The 22,351-nt window shown below is 40.8% G+C and overlaps 1 protein-coding gene across 1 annotated transcript in view; it reads right to left on the reverse strand.

Moving 5' to 3' along the window:
• Positions 1 to 1,571: 1,571 nt before the first annotated feature.
• cped1 (cadherin-like and PC-esterase domain containing 1) overlaps positions 1,572 to 22,351 on the reverse strand; it is a 31,282-nt gene continuing 10,502 nt past the window's right edge. Inside the window, exons 9-20 of the mRNA XM_085769915.1 lie at positions 21,070 to 21,363; positions 18,728 to 18,891; positions 18,566 to 18,642; positions 16,979 to 17,165; positions 15,296 to 15,467; positions 8,001 to 8,100; positions 7,276 to 7,412; positions 5,840 to 6,060; positions 4,999 to 5,100; positions 4,655 to 4,742; positions 2,804 to 2,950; positions 1,572 to 2,673 (exon numbers count right to left, since the gene is read on the reverse strand). Coding sequence (XP_085626041.1) covers positions 2,494 to 2,673; positions 2,804 to 2,950; positions 4,655 to 4,742; positions 4,999 to 5,100; positions 5,840 to 6,060; positions 7,276 to 7,412; positions 8,001 to 8,100; positions 15,296 to 15,467; positions 16,979 to 17,165; positions 18,566 to 18,642; positions 18,728 to 18,891; positions 21,070 to 21,363 — 1,869 coding nt within the window. The 3' untranslated portion in view covers positions 1,572 to 2,493. The remainder of the gene's footprint in view (positions 2,674 to 2,803; positions 2,951 to 4,654; positions 4,743 to 4,998; positions 5,101 to 5,839; positions 6,061 to 7,275; positions 7,413 to 8,000; positions 8,101 to 15,295; positions 15,468 to 16,978; positions 17,166 to 18,565; positions 18,643 to 18,727; positions 18,892 to 21,069; positions 21,364 to 22,351) is intronic.

Here is a 22,351-nt window from a genome sequence, read left to right on the forward strand (position 1 = left end):
TGTTTAAAGCAGAAGTAAGTGATATTTTTGTGTTAATCTAAGTCTTAAATAGTTGTATCTTCCGACAGCAATCACTTCTATAGAGTGTTTGGTCTGAAACACGGGTCTGTCAGTCACTCTGCTCTGCTCTGAGCCCAGGAGAAAACTTTCCTTGTATCCTACAACCTTTATCCAATGAGGAGAGAGAACGGCATAAAGGGGCAGTCCTCTCTGTGTGTGCAGCCAAGGGATGCGCCTGAATGTGGTGACGTAGGGACGAGGACCAATAGATCCATGACGAGGGCGGGGGCTGCTAACTCCATCTGCTGACAAGACGTTATGGTGCGTTCAAGGCAACTCGTAACTGGTGTTTTTCCGACCTGTGAAGTGGTACCAGTTCGATCTGGTACGAGTTCACGGGTCAGAAGTTACGAGTGGCCGTTATAGTGACTTTCACCGGTAAAACAGGTCGGAGAAACACGAGTGGGTTGCCTGGAACGCTACAAAGTCGTAAGTCGTGACTTGAAGCTGTAATTTACGGTTTCAAAAGCCTGCCTGGAACGCAGCATTAGACAAAACGACCGGATCGCTGCTTCTGCTTTAATGAATAATCTGTCACAATAACTATAATTATAATTTTCATGGGATACGAGGTCTGTCACCTAAATGTATTTTCCTTTATTGTTAACTTGATTGTTTTTTTTCTTTTGCTTAACCTTTGTTATACTGTCATAATTGCAACTTTATTGTTACTGTTGTAACGAATGTGAGCTGGAAAGACTGAAATGTTGTTGTTGCTACAACTTTAAATAAAGTTTGAAGAAAACAAAAACACAACAAACACTATGAACTAACACACACAAACACACAAACACACAACCAGACTCAACAGGTGAAAAGTTCTTTCACTTTATTAAAGTTCAAAGGTAGAAAACAGATTTAAAAAAACAGAATTTCACAGTCGGAGCCATAAAAAGATACAAACAGGAGCTGATAAATATTTATATATATTTATATTTATATATATTTATATACTATAGAGACTCTGAGTCCAGCATGTAAACATGTCCAGAGATAATAATAATCAATAATCAATAAACATCTGTAGAAAAATAAAGATCAGAGGATTAAAGACGAGACGGAGTGAGGTAAAACACATCGATGACATCATTGATCGATCTCTGACACGATCAATAGCTTAACGTTAACGATCAGATGTTAACTTTGGATCAGATGATGAAGATGAAGATGAAGAGGTAACACTACAATAAGGTACACAACATTGGAGTAGTTACAGAGGAAGTAGATGTCTCACTTTACTTTAGGTTACAAAAAGAGTAACTAATGATTAAGTAATAGTTAGTTCCTCAGTAATTTGATTTACTGAAGAACTCACCATTAACTAATAGTTCATCATTAGTTCCTCACTAACTACTCATTAGTTGGGGCCACGGGGCAAGCGCACCGAGCCCTATTGTTATACTGTGGATTTTTTCTTATCTTTACTCTTCTTCCGGACACAAGTTCGAATCGCTACTTTCACCTAGAGACTCCATTTAAACTTTAAACAGTAGACACAAGTCTTGTGTATTGGCGTATTAATCCACGTTTTGATAGGTCATATAGTTTTTGGTCAATCACTGTTCAATGACCATGATCCATTTTTGGAGAAATTATGAGATTATAATGGGTGTGTATTGTATGTGCGTGACATCATCGGTTAGAGTGAGAGAAAGCCCCCCAAAAAATTCAGATTTTTTTCTCTTTCCACACTCGGCCCGGCCACAATTTACACTCTACACACATGATTTTGTCCAAATTTGTAGACAAACTTGTTCTGTTTCTCACCATGTGCTCAAAATATCAGAGAGACTTACAGAATTTGAATTGTCAGCCTCTAAGTGCGGCCACGTCTGTCTCTGCTCCTCATTGACTCCAATACAAAGATTTTCTGAGAGAAGCAGAACGGACCGATGTTTTAAAATCGCACGTTTCTGCAAAATATTTACTGTAGAAACACCAAAATCACACCAAATCGTTCAGGAAGTCCTTACAGCGATGATGGTCTGTGTTTTGTTCTGATAGGAGTTACCGTTTTGTCAGAATAAGCCTAAATGCGAGACCAGTGCAGAGGCAGAAAATCGTTCTTTTTCCTCGACGATTCTGTCTGTCTCAGCCTGGGGGGGCCGCTATCGTCATTGGCAACCAGCTCAAGTTGCCATGGTAACGTCTGATTCTCAGGCCAGAGCCACAGTTCATCTTCCAGAGGAAATTTTCTAGTTACTAACTAGTTCCTAAGTAACGACTCTAATCTTGTGTCCCATATTGTAAAGTGTTACCGATGAGGATGATGAAGATGATGACACACACACTGGTTGTAGTTCTGGTCCTGGTTCTGGTCCTGGTCCTGGTTCTGGTTGTAGTCCTGGTCCTGGTCCTGGTTCTGGTCCTGGTTCTGGTCCTGGTCCTGGTTCTGGTTCTGGTTCTGGTCCTGGTTCAGGTTTTGGAGCAGGTTCAGGCTCTGGTTTTGGAGCAGAGGCGGCTCAGCAGGATCTCAGAGTACACCTGGTTGACCGGTCCTCTCACGTGATAGGTCCAGGAGTCCTTAGGCCCCGCCCCCTGCTCCGCCTCCGGCCCGGCTGATTGGCCGCTGCTGTTGCCTGGCGACGGCCTGGAGGACCAGAGCTTCTCCACCTGTGAACAACAACCACAGAAGAAGAAGAAGAGTTTGTAAACGAGGCCTCCTGATTGGCCCGTTGGTTTTCTCCCTGCTCGTCAATGATTGGCTCGTGGTTACCGTGGTTACCATGGTTACCGTGGTTACCTCGTGGAAGTGGCAGGCGCAGCGTCCCTGCAGGAACTCCTTGTAGCGACCCATCGTGATGCTGAACGTGTCGATCGCCTCGTACCCATGATGCTTTGCAGCGGCGATGATGTCGTCGTTCTCCTTGTCCAGATCCTGGATCTCACTCTGGAAACAGACACACACACACGGTTGAGGCTCCGCCCCCTCAGAGATGTATTTATTTATATATATATATTTATAACATTGTTGAGACAAAACACAAAACATTTGAGGCATTCAATGAACACATCAGAAATACAAATACTAAATAAATTCAGCCTTCAAACAGACAGTCATTTCTCTCTAAGGCGGCCATCTTGGTCCGGGGTTTCTGGCCATAGACATATAGTATACTGTGTCTAACCCGGTCAGACCCTTGTAGAACACATTTCAGTGTATTTATGCATGTGGGTGTGTGTCTGAGTATTTAAGTGTATGTTTACTACATAAAAAAAAATTATAACAACCCCCCCCCCAAAAAAAAAACATTTAAATATTAAAGCAGAAGTAAGTGATATATATATAATATATATATTTGTGTTAATCTAAGTCTTAAATAGTTGTATCTTCCGACAGCAATCACTTCTATAGAGTGTTTGGTCTGAAACACGGGTCTGTCAGTCCCTCTGCTCTGCTCTGAGCCCAGGAGAAAACTTTCCTTGTATCCTACAACCTTTATCCAATGAGGAGAGAGAACGGCATAAAGGGGCAGTCCTCTCTGTGTGTGCAGCCAAGGGATGCGCCTGAATGTGGTGACGTAGGGACGAGGGCGGGGACTGCTAACTCCATCTGCTGACAGGAAGTTAGACAAAACCACCGGATCGCTGACTTCTCCTTTAAATATACCGTTTAAATATGTGTCTGACATTTATAATAAACCAAACGGCTTGAAAATCGGTTGAACATTCAGTGAGTTATGGTGGTTTTTTCTCTTTCCACACTCCTCCCGGCCACAATTTACACTCTACACACATGATTTTTTCCAAATTTGTAGACAAACTTGTTCTGTCTCTCACCATGTGCTCAAAATATCAGAGAGACTTACAGAATTTGAATTGTCAGCCTCTGCCCCTGCTCCTCATTGACTCCAATACAAAGATTTTCTGAGAGAAGCAGAACGGACCCCTGTTTTAAAATCGCACGTTTCTGCAAAATATTTACTGTAGAAACACCAAAATCACACCAAATCGTTCAGGAAGTCCTTACAGTGATGATGGTCTGTGTTTTGTTCTGATAGGAGTTACCGTTTTCTCACCCTAAGCCTAAATGTGAGACCAGTGCAGAGGCAGAAAATCGCTCTTTTTCTCCACGTTTCTGTCTGCCTCAGCCTGGGGGGGCCCCTATCGTCATTGGCAACCACCTCAAGTTATGGTGGTTTTAGTGGTTGATAGACCTCTAATGCAGGAAGTAGACACGGCTTCCCCCTGACCAAGATGGCCGCCGCGTTGATGTATCGTTCCAATGTACAGCAGCATCAGAGACGGCATCTATCTATCTATCTATCTATCTATCTATCTATCTATCTATCTATCTATCTATCTATCTATCTATCTATCTATCTATCTATCTATCTATCTATCTATCTATCTATCTATCTATCTATCATCTATCTATCTATCTATCTATCTATCTATCTATCTATCTATCTATCTATCTATCTATCTATCTATCTATCATCTATCTATCTATCTATCTATCTATCTATCATCTATCTATCTATCTATCTATCTATCTATCTATCTATCTATCTATCTATCTATCTATCTATCTATCTATCATCTATCTATGCATGGACACAGAAGAAGGAGAAGTAGAAGTAGAACATGGTACCAGACTGAGGGAGCGGATCCCATCGACCTGCAGGTGGAAGCCCAGACCCAGAGACTTCACCACCACCATGACGTCGCCCAGAGACTCTCTGTGGGGGGAAGGGGAGGGGTCTGTTGTCATGTTGTCATAGTAACCACCGTCTGCATCATCCTGTCTTTGGTATTTTACCTCATTGTTGCTTGTTTTAAAGGTTGCCCTTTAACCTTTACCATCAGGCAGAGGGAACTAGCTTTTTTAGCTACGTAACCCGGGTGTATTTACATTTGTTTTTTACAATGTTTGTAATGTACATTGTCCTTCGTCAAATAAATTAAACTGAAACTGAATCATCCTCATCAACTCACCGGTCCAGCACCTCCCTCACCGTCCTCAGGTGCTCCGTGTTGAGCCACTGGACTCCTCCCACCACCAGCACCGTCCGCTCAGAGTTCACCAGAGGTCGCGACCTTTAGGAGCACAGGTCGAAAGTTAACCTCCAACCTCCAAAGTAACTACGCTACGTTGTTATCTCTAACCAGCCGGAGCTTTAGTGAGTCCAGGTTGAGGAGAGGAAGCCTGTGGAAGCTGAACTTCATCCAGCTGCTCATTTTGTTCTGACAAGTCAGAAACACACAGAAACAAACCGTAGCATTAGCGGTAGCAACAAGCTCAGAGATGACATCATCCAGATGTTGATAACAGCTAACAGTGTGTGTGTGTGTGTGTGTGTTTGTGTGCGTGCGTGCGTGTATGACTAGCGTGTATGTAGCTATTTGTTTGTGTGTGTGTGAGAGAGAGTGTAAAGTGGGTTTCTCCAAAATAGCCTATCTGCTAAATCTAGTGTGTGGGAACCAAAAATAAATATGTTGAGCAGCAACTTCCATGTCTGGAATGGATGTATTCTATAAGGTGACAATAATATAAAAATAAGATAACCATGTTTGAATTGTGAAATTGGTTTGACTAAAAGAAAAAATTGGTTTTGTCTATAGTTAGGCTACTATACAAGGTAATTATACTATATTAACTGGGTTGAATAGAATTACATTACTAGAACGAGATTAAAATAATTGACTAAAACTAGACGAAAATAGTCATGGGTTATTCTGACTAAAATAAGACTGAGATGCTGAACGTGGGTCTCTGCTCCCTGTCCAACCAGAACTGGGGGTAGTAGCTGTAGCTGACCTGCCCCCCCCCCCTCACCTGAGCAGCAGCTGCAGCAGCGCCTCTCTGAACGTGGGTCTCTGCTCCCTGTCCAGCCAGAACTGGGGGTAGTAGCTGTAGCTGACGAGGCTGCGGCCCCCGTTCAGGGCACCGTACACCTGCGTGTCGTGAGCTTTGCCCCAAACGTCCAGGCTGGAGTTGACCCGCTCCATCAGGAAGTACATCATCCCCCGATTGGTCGAGTCCCCGATGAACAGCACCTAAAATGTACATTTTGAGGAAAAATGTATGTTAGATGGTATTGATTTAACAGATAAAAAATGCACCAATAGTAGTAACAATAGAAACTTTCCCAAGAAATGAATACCCCAGCAGATAAACTGTTGTGGAACTCAAAATCTGTGGACATAGATATAAACTGGAACTCAGTATGGACTTCAAGTAACAAATACTGTGTCACGAACAAAATTAAGCACGTTTCTTTTAAAATTATACACTCAATTTACCCGGTCAATCAGGCCATCTCTAAATTTAAAAATATTAATATCCACTGTACTTTCTGTGAACAGGAGGAGGAAAATATTTGTCATCTGTTTTTTGAATGTCGTTATACTCATTTGTTTTGGATAGAACTAGAAAACATGTTTGAATGTTTGACAGGCATCAAGATTAAACTAAAAAAAAAAGATATAATTCTCACTTAAAACTTAAGGGAAAGGAATTGTTTTTGTTGAATCTTTTTATTTTACAAGGAAAATATTATATCCATAAATGTAAATGGTCATCTAAAAAAACACATTTGTATGAGTTTAAAATAGAAATCAGATATTATATGCAGCTATTACAAAATATGAAAGACAGAAAAGCTATAAAAACCTTAGAATATTATAAATTATTGCAAACAACTATTTAATAATACCTATAATATATAATAATATAGTGTTGGTACCCCTTTCAGTGTATATATGTATAGGCTACTGTATATTTTTTGTTTATCTGTTCATTGTATGTTTATTGTTTGAATATTTGTATGTTTGTATATATAAATGTTTAATTAAAAAAAAAAAAAATGAACAGCACCTGAGGGGGGGGGGGGGCTCACGCAGGTCAGTCACCGTGGTAACCAGACAGCTCACCTGTCGTCGATGGTCACATGACCTCTGACCTATTTTTCATCACTTGTATTGTACCTTTTTTTTTTTTTTTAATCCTTTTATTGCGCTAGACACTCCTGCACTTTACTTGAGTTTTTAACAGTCTCTCATCAGTATTTGTTATCTACTATATTTATATTTATCTGTGTGAATGTGAGAATCATGTGTATGTGAGAACTGTGTGAGGAATGTGGAATGTACTGGTTTTTATCTGTTTTGTGTATTATTCTGTTTTTGTGTAGCAACTTGTAGCACATGACTGTCCATGACTAATTTCCCTGCGGGGACAATAAATAAAGTTTATATTGATATTGAGCTCACCTTCCTGTCGGTCATACAGTCCTGCAGCAGGGGGCGGGGCACCGGCCGGTGGGAGCAGCCGTCTGGTTGCCAGGCAACCTCCCGCCAATCACACGTCCTGTTGTCAGAACAGCTGAGACATGGGACCACCCACCGCCCTGGGACAGGTGAGACAGACAGGTGAGACAGACAGGTGAGACAGGTGAGAGGACAGAGACAGACTTATATTTAGAATACTGGGAAAAGAAAAGAAAAGCTCAAAGCAGACTAAATTGTTATTTAATCTAAACAGAGAATATAAATTGGCCGAATACCTCCACTCTGTTAGAGACATAAAACAAAGACTGATCCTGACCAAGTACAGGCTGAGTGACCACCAGCTCGCTGTAGAGAAAGGACGACACCGACAGACATGGCTGCCCAGAGAGCAGCGGCTATGTGCTCACTGCTCCACAGGAGAGATAGAGACAGAGATGCACTTCCTGCTCCACTGTGAGAAATACTCTTTAATAAGAGACGCTCACTTTAAAGAAATAAGTAAGAAAATCACAAGATTCCACCTGCAAACACCAGAGGAGAAAATGTCAGTCCTGCTAGGAGAAGGGTCAGCAGCTCCTCTGGCAGCTAAATATGGAACTGCTTGCCACAACCTGAGGGACTCTTTAACATCTTAACTTTATACCAATAAAGCTGTTTGAACTGAATTGACAGACAGGTGAGACACAGACAGGTGAGAGGACAGACACCTGGGACGTGTCCTGAGCTGCAGGTCTGTTGTGGACTCTGAGTCCTGGTGAACGGCTGGAGACCACAGTCCTGACCGGGCCGGACCAGCAGTCCACAGTCCTAGAAACACAACACACACACACACACACACACACACACACACAGGGTTAGGTGCACTGTTTGGTCAGTGTATCGTATCGTTTGGTCCGTGCATCGTTTGGTCAGTGAATCGTTTGGTCAGTGAATCGTTTGGTCAATGAATCATTTGGTCCGTGCATCGTTTGGTCAGTGAATCGTTTGGTCAGTGAATCGTTTGGTCCGTGTATCGTTTGGTCAGTGAATCGTTTGGTTCGTGTATCGTTTGGTCAGTGAATCGTTTGGTCAGTGAATCATTTGGTCCGTGCATCGTTTGGTCAGTGAATCGTTTGGTTCGTGTATCGTTTGGTCAGTGAATCGTTTGGTCAGTGAATCATTTGGTCCGTGCATCGTTTGGTCAGTGAATCGTTTGGTCCGTGTATCGTTTGGTCAGCGAATCGTTTGGTCAGTGAATCATTTGGTCCGTGTATCGTTTGGTCCGTGTACCATTTGGTCAGTGAATCGTTTGGTCAGTGAATCGTTTGGTCAGTGCATCGTTTGGTCCGTATATCGTTTGGTCAGTGCATCGTTTGGTCAGTGAATCGTTTAGTTGTTGGATTTTCTTTTGACGAATGGGAATTAAAAAACAAAAATCATTGGTTTATTCAATTTTCATTTTGAAATACAGAAAATAAAATTGAAACACAAAGCGTTGTTGTTTCAATGCTGACATGGAGTCCGGCAGACGGTAAACATCAAACACCGCTGGACGGAACGGTGAAAACAAACAAACGGTCCGATGGCTGAATGGCAAGACGCCTCACCGTGTTGCTATGGCAACGCCAACATGCTCGTACTCGTACGTCACGGCAAAAGTTAAAGTATTTGAACTCTGGGCGGCAAACGGTGACGCCGCCCCTTCCCCAAGTTTTACTGTGGTTGTCTCGTCCACTAGAATGACATCCGGTCTGCCGTCTCCATGGCAACGCAGCATAAGGGTCAAAGAACAATTAACTACATTTTAAAAACAGTTTGATTTTCATGTTCTAGTTCACATAACGAAAAATAAAATAAAACCAGTCTCTCTACAGTCTCACCTTGTAAACGACGACTTCCAGGGTCAGAATATGAAACAAACCCTTTGTTTTCTAGTGATTTTATTTTTGTTACATGAACTAGAAGATGAAAATGAACATTAAATGTAGCTCATTGTTCTTTGACGCTCAGAAATAAAAACGCTTTGTGTTATTTTTTGTTTTTCAAAATGAAAAACCAATAAACCGATCGATCAGTTTTTGTTTTTTATTCCCATTCATCAAAATAAAATCCAACGACCAGAAGACAAACCGACCTCTGACCTCTGAGCTGAATATGTTTTAACCCACTGTCAGCTGGTATAACTGCTATTTCTTCATAAAATTCTGACTATAAACATAAAATAAATCTGGACTGAAATGTGGAATAAATGTAATTCACTTTTGCAATGCAACACTATTTTACAATATTTGTCACATATTATTTTGGAGAAAAGCTTTTTGTTTTTACTGCCCAGTGTCACTAAAATGCATTAAAATCAAATTATAGAAACACAGAAAAAATCTATTTCAATGTAATGTTTCCAGAAAAAAGTATATTTTTACAAGTACACTTATAAATCCACTGTAGGTGGATAAAATATTCAATCTTTATTATTCTTTTGTGGTTACAGAGGTTTCAGTCTTAAAAATGTCATTTCAAACGACATAAAACCAACATGAACCAACATGTACATTTCAACAAATCTGATGGTTTTGAAACACTTTTTTTTACTTATTAATTTTCATTTATTTACTGTAAAACTTTTTTTTTTTTTAATTTGTCACTGACCCTTTAGTTTGTCGTGTGAGATTGAAAAACTAAAAACTAAATAATCAGTGAAACAGAAGAACAGAGAATAGAAAGAAGGAACGAGTCACAGATTCAAACTGCACCAAGTAAAAACAACTGGTCGGCAGCGAAGCAGCTGAATTATTATGGGATGTCCTCCCCTACCCCCCCCCCCCTCCTCCCCCCTCCTCCTCTGTCGTCTCGTGGTCAGAGGTCAAAGGTCAAATAAACTGAACCAGCTCAGATCCTCATGAGAGACGAGTTCAGAGACGCCGCCGACACACACACACACACACACTCAGGTACGTGTGTGTGTGTGTGTGTGTGTGTGTGTGTGTGTGAGACTCCGCCCCCTGTCAGGACCAATAGCGGTGAAGCAGCGAGTCCAGTTCCTCTGGTCTCAGTCAGAACCAGGTCTGAGACTCAACAAACAAACTTTTCATAAACCTACAAACCTTAAAACTCAATGATATCGTGGACGATAAAACTGTTCAAACGATGTAAGAAGTCAATAATAATCTGGACTGGAGCCAGTAGATATGAACTAAGAGGGACCTATGTGTATATAAAAGCAAAGGTACGAACAAATGTGAAACAAAGATGTATTTTTTCTTTTTCTTTTCTTTATTAGGATCCCCATTAGCACCTGCCACAGCATCGGCTATTCTTCCTGGGGTCCGTATATCAATTAAAGGAGTCAATCAATGGAAAAATCTAGAATTAGAAATCAACTGTGCAACACACTTAAAGGGACAATAAGGAGTTTCTATTTGGTTATAAAACAGTCTGATATTAATGTGGATGAATCTCCGTTACCACTTGTTAATGGTCCATTTTAGATAAATCTATGGTTTTGTCTCTATGGTTATTTTGTTATTATTAGTGGTGGTGGAAATGCTGGGCGAGCCGACCAGCGTTTCTTTACTTTCGGTTTCGTGGCGAGTCATGAGAATAACGCCGCCGTATGAATCTCCGTTTATGGTGGGAACTACGACGGTATGTGATCGTCTTCCAACCTCTGACTTTAATTCTTGATGAATGAAAACATGAGTCTGTCTTGTACCGGTCAAAGAATTTCACCGTGCGGAGGCTCATAAATGTAGTGAGGAAACACTTCACTTTTACAAAACTCCTGGTTGTCCCTTTAACAGATTCAAAAAGTGTTGTTTAAAAATAATATTATTAATAAATATAAAACTGAATTATAAATAAATACCAGTGTGCTCATGAACTGCTGTATGGAGATTAGAATACGCAGGTTTTTTGTTCTGTCAAAGTGAATGAGTGAACGGAAAAAAGGTTCATTTACAGTAAAAAGGCAAAATAAGCCGCTGCTTATAGATAGCTTTTCGGTCAAAGTGTGTGTGTGTGTGTCATCTGGGCTGAGTTCAGACACACACACACACACACACACACACACACACACACACACACGCCCTCTGAGCTGCAGGTTTCTCTGGGCGCCGTCACATTCCTCACCGCGCCGTCGCTCCTGGCGACAAAGTGCGATGAGAAAACTTAACAGGGATTTTCTTGTTCGTACCTGAGCTCAGTGTAAAGCTCAAACACGCGGCGCTGGTCCGAGACCCGGTCCGAGACCTCAAACGGGCCGCCGCCGTCGCCGCCGGCAACCGCCTTTCATCCCCGCCCAGCGTCTGAGGCGCCGCCACGTAGGCAGAGGTGGACAGTAATGGAGTAAAGTTACTTTGAGTACTGTACTTATCTTACTGTACATATCCAGAGGATTTTATGTCAACTGTTATATTATTATTATTATTATTATTATTATTATTATTATTATTATTATTATTATCATTATTATTATTATTATTATTATTATTATTATTATTATTATTATTATTATTATTATCATTATTATTATTATTATTATTTATTTGGGTTTTATTATTATTTATTTGGGTATTATTAGGGTTGCAAAGGGGCGGAAAATTTCCAGTAAATTTCCGGTAAATTTCCAGAAACTTTCCATGGGAAGTTAAGCTGGGGAATTTTGAAAATATTCCAAATTGGATACTTTCCATGGGAATTATGGGAATTTATATAATTTAATATATAAAAAAGTCTCATATCAATGTGGATGAATCTACGTAACCAGACTTGTTAGATATGTAGTTTTGTCTTTATCGTTATTTTGTCATTATTATTTAGTGCTCAGCTCGCCCAGCATTTCCTAGTTTTGGTTTCGCGGACGCTGCCCGGCGGGTACGATACGATGGTATCTGACTGGCAAATGTTTTCGCTTTTGTCGTCTTGCGCCGGTCCAAGAATTTTACCGTGCACACCGAGGCTCATGGGAAATGTAGTAAAAACACTTTGCTTTCCATAGATATTCAAGTGTAGGTTACTTGCATTAAATCTGGTTGTTTTAGCCAAGATTATGCTACAATATGTATTTTTCACAACTATATTTAAGTTCCCTGTTGAGGGCCAACCTTCAATTTTGTAAATTTCTGATTTATTCCCATTTATTCCCGTTTATTCCCATATATTCCCGTAATTTCCCATATATTCCCGTTAATTCCCATGGAAAGTTTCCAACTTTGAAAATTCCCGAAATTTTGCAACCCTAGGTTTTATTTACCCACTTACTTTATTTGTTGCTCTGTTCATGTTACTTTCAGTTTGTCTTTGTATGTATGAACGTGTTTGTATATGTTTTTATATGTATATGACTATATAGAGAGATAAAGATTAGTAATCATATGTTAGAATAAATCTATATGTATATAAATATAATAATATATTAGAATAAATCCAGTTAAATAACTCATAAAGTAATTTATTGTATAGACTATAATGACTAGATAACTTGATAGATAATTTATGAATAAGGGGTGGGAGTAAATAAGTTTTACCTCTTCCCACTCCTTTTCGGATATGAAGAAAAAATCTTTATTTTCAATTTATTTATTTATTTTTTGTTCATATGTTGTCTTTGCAAAGTTTTTTATTTGTTATGTCTGTCCATTTCTGTATTATGTTTTATTTCTTTTAACATGTCCGAAATAAACTTAAACTAAACTAAACTAAACTAAAACTGTTAAAGATATTCTTCTGAAATACACAAAAAAAAACCAAATACAAAACGAAATTGACCCTGGTTTAATAGTAATCTCTGGGAGTTAATGAAAAAAAGAGATGCTTCACTCAAAAAGTTCTTGAAATCAAAATTAAGTACTGATCACCTGATTTTTAAAGGTCTCAGAAATAAAAAAAAGTCATTTTGATAAGAAATAAGACAAATATTCTTGGAAAGATGTAGAGTTTTTGCAGTGCAGGCGTCTTCCCACAATGCACCAGGGCAGCAGGACGCTCTGACCCCGGTCCTCTGAGGATCCTCCTCTGAGATCAAAGACTCAGCCGGACTCAGACCTGATCCGATCCGACTCCCGCTCCCTAATCCGGATCAGGACTCATCAGATCACATTCCCTCACCGAGCCAGAACCACCGGCCGGACCGAGGCCAGAGACCAGTTCAACATTTAGTCAAACTGCCCCATCACCATAACCCCTATAGTCATAGCAGTAGGTTCGTTACCTTTAATTGTCGGTGCAAGCTGTTTTTAGAACGGCGGAGCAGAGCCGTGAGCTGCTCAGAGCTACGCTACGGAGGCTCATTATGGGATTTCTTGGTTTCCCTCATCAAACTCATCAAATACACAATCCAACAACTCCACAACGCTCTGGTGGACAAGTTGTGAGCTGCACATTCACCACACTATGAGATAATAACACAACGTTACCACACAGAGGGCCGGATTTACTAAGATCCCAGATAGTGGGCGCTATATTGTTTGCGCCCGCTAAAATATTGCGTGTTTGGTTAGTGCACGCAAAACAGGTGATCTACTATGAGTAACCCGCTAAATGAAAACACGTGCAAACCGCAATATGTAAATGAGGGTTTTGTGCGTGGTAATCGTTTCCGCCATGGAGAGAGTGGACAGAGAGCTGGACGGACGAAGGGACAGAATGACATTTGATCCGATGCTACAATGACAGCATGTGTGTTCATCTCTCTCGCGCTCTGTTTAGATCAGGGGTCTCAAACTCCCGGCCCGGGGGCCACATCCGGCCCGCGGCCCCCCTACATCTGGCCCGCGTCTTGACGTGAAAAGTAGGAAAGGCTGTCAAAGTTAATGCCTTAATGCAAAATGCTTTTAACGGCCCTATTTTTTTTATGCGCAATTAATGCGCTAACCTCGGGCCGCTCGTAGTTTGGGGAAACAGAGAAGCTGCCTTCTCCAGACGTGATCACAGGTAGGCTGTGTGTGTGTCTGTGTGTGTGAGTTACTACGGTTAGCGCGACGCTCCCGTCCCCCGGATATTTCTGCAGCTGGATTCACATGATCCGGTCTGAGACATGTAACTCATGGACTGAGGAGTCGTCCTGCTGCTCTGCACGTCACACCGACCACCGTGCATTTGCACTGTGAGGAGTCGCTCTGCTCCGTGGTCCCGGTGTCTCGGTGTCTCATACACAAACACTGATAATCCACTGCAACATGTTGCTGTTGCTGTTGTTGTGGTTGTGTGCGACGTAGAGCGGCCGCTTCGACTAGCGAGTTGTTTTTTTTCCCCCAATCTCCCGTTCATTCAGCCTGGTGAGGGAGGGAGGGGTGGAGGGGGGTGGTGTGTGTGTGCGTGTGGGAGGGGGGGGAAAACCTGCATATGTTTTTTCTCCTCATGTTCCTACACTAGAGAACTTGTTCTTCTTGTCACCAAACGAGGCTGCTCTCTCTCTGACAGCTGATAATACCAAATACCATGAAAATGGTATTTGGAAGCATGGAAAGCATAAGAAACGTCCAGATCTGGATGTTTCTTATGCTTTCCATTCATCTTGCTGGTATTTCAAGCAAAAAAGAAAAATACTATGTGATTAACTCAGGAAATTAAAGGATTACAAATTTTAATCGTTTGACAGCCCTAATTATCGTACAATATTTGAAAATAGACCCCGTTTTCAGAAATATTTGTGATTTTTTTTTATATTCGTCTTGAAAACTTTAGTGGCCCTCCACTGAGATGACAGTGCCAGCAGTGGCCCCCAGCTCATTTGAGTTTGAGACCCCTGGTTTAGATAAATAAACACAAATCGCTACAGCTCACAACTTGTCCACCAGAGCGTTGTGGAGTTGTTGGATTGTGGATTTGATGAGTTATATATTTATTAGTTCTATTTATTTGTATGTAAATTAGCTCTCTCTTTAGCAACTAGAAAACATAGGAACTGGACTTCACCTCTATTGGTCCTGACAGGGGGAGGAGTGTGTGTGTGTGTGTGTGTGTGTCTGTGTGTGTGTGTGTGTGTGTGTGTGTGTGTGTGTGTGTGTGTGTGTGTGTGTCTCACCTGTACGAAGCTGCAGGTCACGTGGTCTCCGAACATCGGCAGACTCGGCCGGCTCTCGCGGGTCACGTGGACGGTGTAGATCGTCATGACGACGGGCTGCGGCCCCGCGTCGTCGTCCGTCACCAGGATGCTGATTCGGCTGTTGCCGAGGCCGACCGGGTAGTTCGCCATCCTGCATGAGGTCACAGAACGCCGCCGGTCAGGAGCCAATCAGGAGCCAGTCTGGTGGTCTTCACATTTTACCACTTTCTTCTGGAATTTGTAAACTTTTTTTTTGAGAATTTTTGACCACTTTTTCTGTAAACTTTTTTTTTTTTTTTACTTTTTTTTGAGAATTTTACAGAACAGGATTCGAGTCGCTGTGGAAAATAAGTGAGTTCTGACTTTTTTCTCTATTTTTCTCTCAATTCTGAGATTAAAGTCAGAACTCTTTTACCAAATTTTCTAGAATTTGTAAACTTTTTCTTGTTCTGAGAATTTTTTACCACTTTTTAAAAAAATTATTATTATTTTATTTTATTCTATTTTATTTTAATTAATTAATTTTTTTGGGGGGGGATTTTACCACTTTAGCCCGCTAGAATTTATTTTATTTTTTTTACTTTTTTCCCCCAGAATTTTTACCACTTTTTTCTAGAAATGTTTAAACTTTTTTTGGACAAATTGTACCAGTTTTCTTTTTTCAGAAATGTCTCTACAATATTTCCATAAATTCACCCCACTGGACCTAATTTGAACGTACATCAACTAAAGAAGTAACGTTCTTCAGTCTCAGAACAAATATTTGTGTATTTCTGGTGTTTGCTTCAACATTTTGTCCAAAGGGTCTGTGGTCTAATTTGGGTCAATTTAGGGTCCTTGATGTACCGTATTTTCGCACTTTTTTTTAGTAGTTTGGCTGGCCATGCGACCTATATTTAGAAGCAACTTATATATCAAAAATATACGCTATGTCATCCATGACGCCGTACAGTATGGCGACTTTCCAACCCCTCTTGGCGACTTATATATGTTTTTCCCTCTTCATGACGTATTTTTTGACCGATGCGACTAATACTCCGGTGCAACATATAGTCCGGAAAATACGGTAAAACAGATTTTTTTACCACTTTTTTTTTCTTTTTTTCTTTTGCCACTTTTTCTGTAATTCTTTTAAAAACTTTTTTTTTTTTGAGAATTTTACGGAACAAAATTCTAGTCGCTGTGGAAAAACAGTGAGTTCGGACTTTTTTCTCTATTTTTCTCTCAATTCTGAGATTAAAGTCAGAACTTTTTTACCACTTTTTTCTAGAATTTGTAAACTTTTTCTTGTTTTGAGAAATTTTTACCACAAAATTATTATTATTATTTTATTATTTTATTTTTTGGGGAAATTTTACCACTTTTACTCAAAAAAGATTTTTCCCAGAATTTCCGACACTTTTTTCTAAACAATTTTAAAAATCTTTTTTGGGAGAAATTGTACCAGTTTTTTCCAGAAAGTTCTCTACAATATTTCCACAAATTCACCCCAGTGGCCCTAATTTAAAAAAAGTAACGTTCTTCAGTCTCAGAACAAATATTTGTGTATTTCTGGTGTTTGCTTCAATGGGTCCGTGGTCTAATTTGGGTCAATTTAGGGTCCTTGTTGTAAAACAGTTTGGGAACCACTGGTCTGGGACCTGGTCCTGGTCCTGGTCTGACCTGGGTCCGTGGTGCTGGTCCAGGTGGACTCGGCAGGCGGCGCTGACCGGTTCTGGGCGGATGCGGACGGTGGCGGTGTCGAAGGTCACCTCGGCGTGGTACTCCTTCACCGCCGGGCTGAAGGGCGGCGAGAGGGGGAGGGGCGGCGAGGTGTAGATCTGCCGGAGCCGCGGCTCCACACACCCACCTGACACACACACACACACACACACACACACACACACACACATCAACCGACCAATCACAGGGCTGCACACTAGAGCCAAACAGAACAGAATCTAATTATTTTAACAATGAAACATCTGAAGGTGAAACTGAACAAAACTAAACACATTGATGAAACGAACTATGTTGTTGTAGTCCAGGAAAAATTGTGTTTAGTCCGACAGACTAATAGTAACAATGTTTTTCACCATCCATCATTTCTATGAGGTGTCCAGAACAACATACTAAAAGTCCTAATGAATCCTAGTTGGGGAAATATGTTTAATTCTCATCAATCCAACATTGATTTACTGTATAAAGTCTATGTTGCCATTACAATACACCACAATGGGGCTATTTTGTACCATAAGTCAATTAGTGTTGAGCTCATTTGCATATTTAAAATAAATTTTCCAAGAAACTTGAATACAGAAAATGTTACTTTTCATGTATACTTTCATTGTGTAAAGTTTCATTGTGGTAGGAGTAAAGGAAAAAAAACAAAACAAGCCTATTCGGGTGTATTTTGGGCATATTCCATTAGTATATTGCTCATTTGCATATTAAAATTAATTTTTTTTTAAAAACTTGTAATACAAAAAATGTTACTTTTCATGGATACTTTCATTGTGTAAAGTTTCATTGTGATAGCAGTAAAGGAAAAAAACAGCCCCATTGGGGTGTATTGTATTGGCACCATAGACTTTATAGTCCAGGCAAAATAGCGTTTAGTCCGACAGACTAATAGTAACAATGTTTTTCACCATCCATCATTTCTATGAGGTGTCCAGAACAACATACTAAAAGTCCTAAGAAATCCTAGTTGGGGAAATATGTTTAATTCTCATCAATCCAACATTGATTTACTGTATAAAGTCTATGGTGCCGATAAGGCCAGAAAACAATACACCACAATGGGGATGTTTTTTTCCTTTACTGCTATCACAATGAAACTTTACACAATGAAAGTATCCATGAAATGTAACATTTTTTGTATTACAAGTTTTTTATTTTTTTAATTAATTTGAATATGCAAATGAGCAATACACTAATGGAATATGCCCAAAATACACCCGAATGGGCTTAATTTTTTCTCCTTTACTCCTACCAGAATTAAACTTTACACAATGAAAGTATCTATTAAATGTAACATTTTTTGTATTACAAGTTTCTTTGAAAATTAATTTGAATATGCAAATGAGCCACACACTTATCAAATATGCCCAAAATACACCCAAATAGGCTTAATTTTTTTTCTTTACTCCTACAACAATGAAACTTTACACAATGAAAGTATACATGACAAGTAACATTTTTTGTGTCTTTTTTTGTTTTTTTTGTGTTTTTGTCGTCATGGAGACGGTGTCGACAGCAGCGTCTCACCTGCAGCTGTGGCTCCGCCCGGCGACGAGGAAACAGCCGGCTGCTGATTGGTCGAAGAAGCTCCAGCGTCATCGACTCTGTCACAGACAGGAAGTTTAAGGTTTAAGGTTTTTACGTCTGCTGAGTCGCCGCAGCAATGAATTATGGGATGTTTCCTGTTACCTGGAGCTCAGGTTCCTCTGGAGCTCGTAGTGACGGACGATGGAGACCAGGAGGTCGGACACACTCAGAGGAGAGGAGGAGGAGGAGGAGGAGGAGGAGGAGGAGGAAGAGGATGAAGAGGATGAAGAGGAGGAGGAGGAGGAGGAGGAAGAGGGGGGGTAGAGCTGCACAGAAACAATAAACAGCATCTTACTTTGTGTCTGTGTGTAGCAGCCTATGTGTGTTGGTGCAGCAGCTCCACCTGCTGGTTCTCAGCTGAAACTGCTGTGACTCCTCATGTTTCCATCCCTCAAAGCCACAGACAGCGTCAGGTGGAGACTCAAACATGCACCCACAAGTTTATTTACTTCAAGCTTCAAGTCCAGAGTTGATATTCCTGTGTTTATGACCCAAACGGGAGCTTCCCACTGCACCTGAACACACCGAGCGTCAACTTGGGTCTCGACTCCGCCAGACTTTGAATTAGATCTAGTTTTACAAACATGTCGGCTTGTTGAAGTAAATAAACTTCTGGCTGCATGTTTGAGTCTCCATCTGACGCTGTCTGTGGCTTTGAGGGATGGAAACAGCCTGAGCAGCAGAACTTCAATCCGCTCCCATTCATCGCTGCCGTGGCGACGCGGGGACAGACCATAACTACCACAAAACAGGAGACATTAAACTGAAAACCTTCAGATTCCTTCTGTTAGCAGGGTTCCTACGCAAGTATGGAAAGTATGGAATTTGATTTTATACATTTCCAGGTCTGGAAAAGTATGGAAAATGGAAACTATTGTATGGAAATAATAATAATCTTAATATATATCTGGGTTTGGTCTCATCTGAAGTTATTTGGGTTAATTATTTTGTATGCGCTATTGTACCTAGCTACAATCTCCAGGAAATTATTTGGTGTTTTAATGAAAACAAACGATAAATTGCATGCTTTTTTTTATATTATGCACATCTATTTACTCAAATATTACAAATAATTTGAATTTTTTTACCGGGAAGTCTGGAAAAAGTATGGAATTTGGAAATTTCAAATGTGTAGGAACCCTGTGTTAGACCTAAAATGTTAGGAACATACAGCCTGAGGTGAATTTGCCCGGAATTGTCCTTTAAACCCTGTTCAGGTTCTGAGACACAGTTTACTAAACTCATCTGCTCTTTTCTGCAAAACCTTCAACATGCAACACGTTCTCATTTCATTTCACACAGCGATACACACCTGTTGTGTTGTAAAACTGTGAACACAACTCCAACACACTGTCGTCTTTTACACACAACAAGTCAAACGTGAACACACACACAGATGTGTAACTTTGTGCTCAGAGCTCAGGTTGGACACTGAACCAGACACAACCAGACTGTTACTGAGGAAACAGACGATCACGGCGCGTTAAAGGCTGAATATGGAGAAAACAGCAGAACAGCTCCGTCTGCTGGTCACAGACTGGAACTACAACTACAGGATACTCAAGTGGGTTCACCACGCTATGAGATAATAACACAACGTTACCACACAGAGTTGTTTTAGAGGGAAATACAGAGACTGTTGATGAAAAACTGTCCCTGAAGGCAACGTGCATCAGAGGTTTTACATGAATTTCCCTCTAAAACAACTCTGTGTGGTAACGTTGTGTTATTATCTCATAGCGTGGTGAATGTGCAGCTCACAACTTGTCCACCAGAGCGTTGTGGAGTTGTTGGATTGTGTATTTGATGAGTTTGATGAGGGAAACCAATTAAGAAATCCCATAATGAGCCTCCGTAGCGTAGCTCTGAGCAGCTCACGGCTCTGCTCCGCCGTTCTAAAAATAGCTTGCACCAACAATTAAAGGTAACAAACCTACTGTCATGACTATAGGGATTATGGCAATGGGCCAGTTTGACTAAATTGAACTATCCCTTTTAAATAAGACTCATCACATTAAAAGCAACTTGTTTTTAGACACTTTTTACTTCTTTCAAGCAGATTTTCACTTGAAATAAGTAGAAAAATCTGATAGTGGAGCAAGTTTTTCTTTCTTATTACAAGCACAAAAAACTTGCTTTCACTGGCAGATTTTTCTACTTATTTCAAGTGAAAATTAGTTTGAAACAAGTGAAAATGATCTAAAAACAAGTTCATTTTTAGGTGATGAGTCTTATTTTAAGTGGAAAGAGATTAGTTTTACTATAGGGATTATGGTGATGGGCCAATTTGCCAAAATGTTGAACTGTCCTTTTAAAGTTTTCCTTTAATCCTCTTTTCTTCCTCTAACTCTTCTTTAAACTCTCTGAATGTAAAACATAAAACATGATCCCTGAATAAAGAGCGACGCCGTGTGGACGTCCGACCGGACAAAGACGCGTCTCACCAGCTGGAAGGACGATGACGTCATCACCTGGCGCCGAAACCGCAGCAGCAGAAGGAAGTCGTCGTCAGAGAGACACAGACTGTCTGTCCCTCTGCAGCCGCCGCCGCCGCCCGGTGTCGTCCTCTCTGTCCTCTCCGTCCTCTCTGTCCTCTCCGTCCCCTCCGTCGTCTCGGAGGACCGGTGAGGGAGCGTCCTCAGCAGGAAGTGCAGCGTGTCCTCCAGGATCAGGTCTCTGGTCACCTGTCCGTCAAACGTGTCTTCACTCAGAGCAGAGAACGTCAGGTCGGTGTCCACCTGGAGGAGACAGAGACAGAGACAGAGACAGGTGAGTGTCCACCTGTAGTCCAGTCTTTTTATGAAAAAAGGTTGAAGAAATTGCAACAGAATCAAACTCAACTGGTTTTGTATCCTCAACATGTCCTGAGTGATGGGAAAAAAACCCAGAAGAATCCCACTAGGGGAAAGTTTAGAAAAAGACTAAAATATAGTAGTGGGGCGGATTAGCTGAACAATCGTTCACTTTGTGATAAAAGCATGAAATTTGGTGGATGTGTTGGTGAATATGTTTCAGACAAATCTGGATATTGGGCCACCTCAAAAGCGCCCCCTAGTGGCCATGGCAGCCATTTGTTATGTGAATAAATGAATGATTAATATAAACTGCCCTTTTAATAATACCAACTATGTATTATAGTGTCATAATTATTGGAAAAGTGTGTTCATTTGTCTTTGTATGATGTCTGGTTTAGGAGTTATGAAAATTGGCGTTTTCGCCATTCGTGCGGACATAAATTCAAAATGGCCACCGAAAAAACCCCCATGGAACATTAGTTGACCCGGGCAACAAGCAAAAATCTTAAAGGGATAGTTCAACATTTTGGCAAATTGGCCCATTGCCATAATCGCTATAGTCATAGCAGTAGGTTCATTACCTTTAATTGTAGGTGTAAGCTATTTTCAGTACGGCGGAGCGCAGCAGCTGGCTGCTCAGAGCTACGCTATGGAGGCTAAGGGAATTTCTTGGTTTCCCTCATTAAACTCATCAAATTCAACATCCCAAAACTCCACAGCGCTTTTGTAGACAAGTTGTGAGCTGCACAACCACCACGCTATGAGATAATGATGGAACGATACGAAACGGAGCCGTTTTCGAGGTAAATACAGGGTAAATACGGAGACTGCTTGCTGAAAAACTGTCCCTGAACGCAACGCGCATCAGCGGTTTTGTATGAATTTACCTCGAAAACGGCTCCGTTTCGTATCGTTCCGTCATTATCTCATA

This window comes from Trachurus japonicus, chromosome 23 (assembly GCF_045865225.1).
Source record: "Trachurus japonicus isolate A0001 chromosome 23, Traja_1.0".
Taxonomy (NCBI): domain Eukaryota; kingdom Metazoa; phylum Chordata; class Actinopteri; order Carangiformes; family Carangidae; genus Trachurus; species Trachurus japonicus.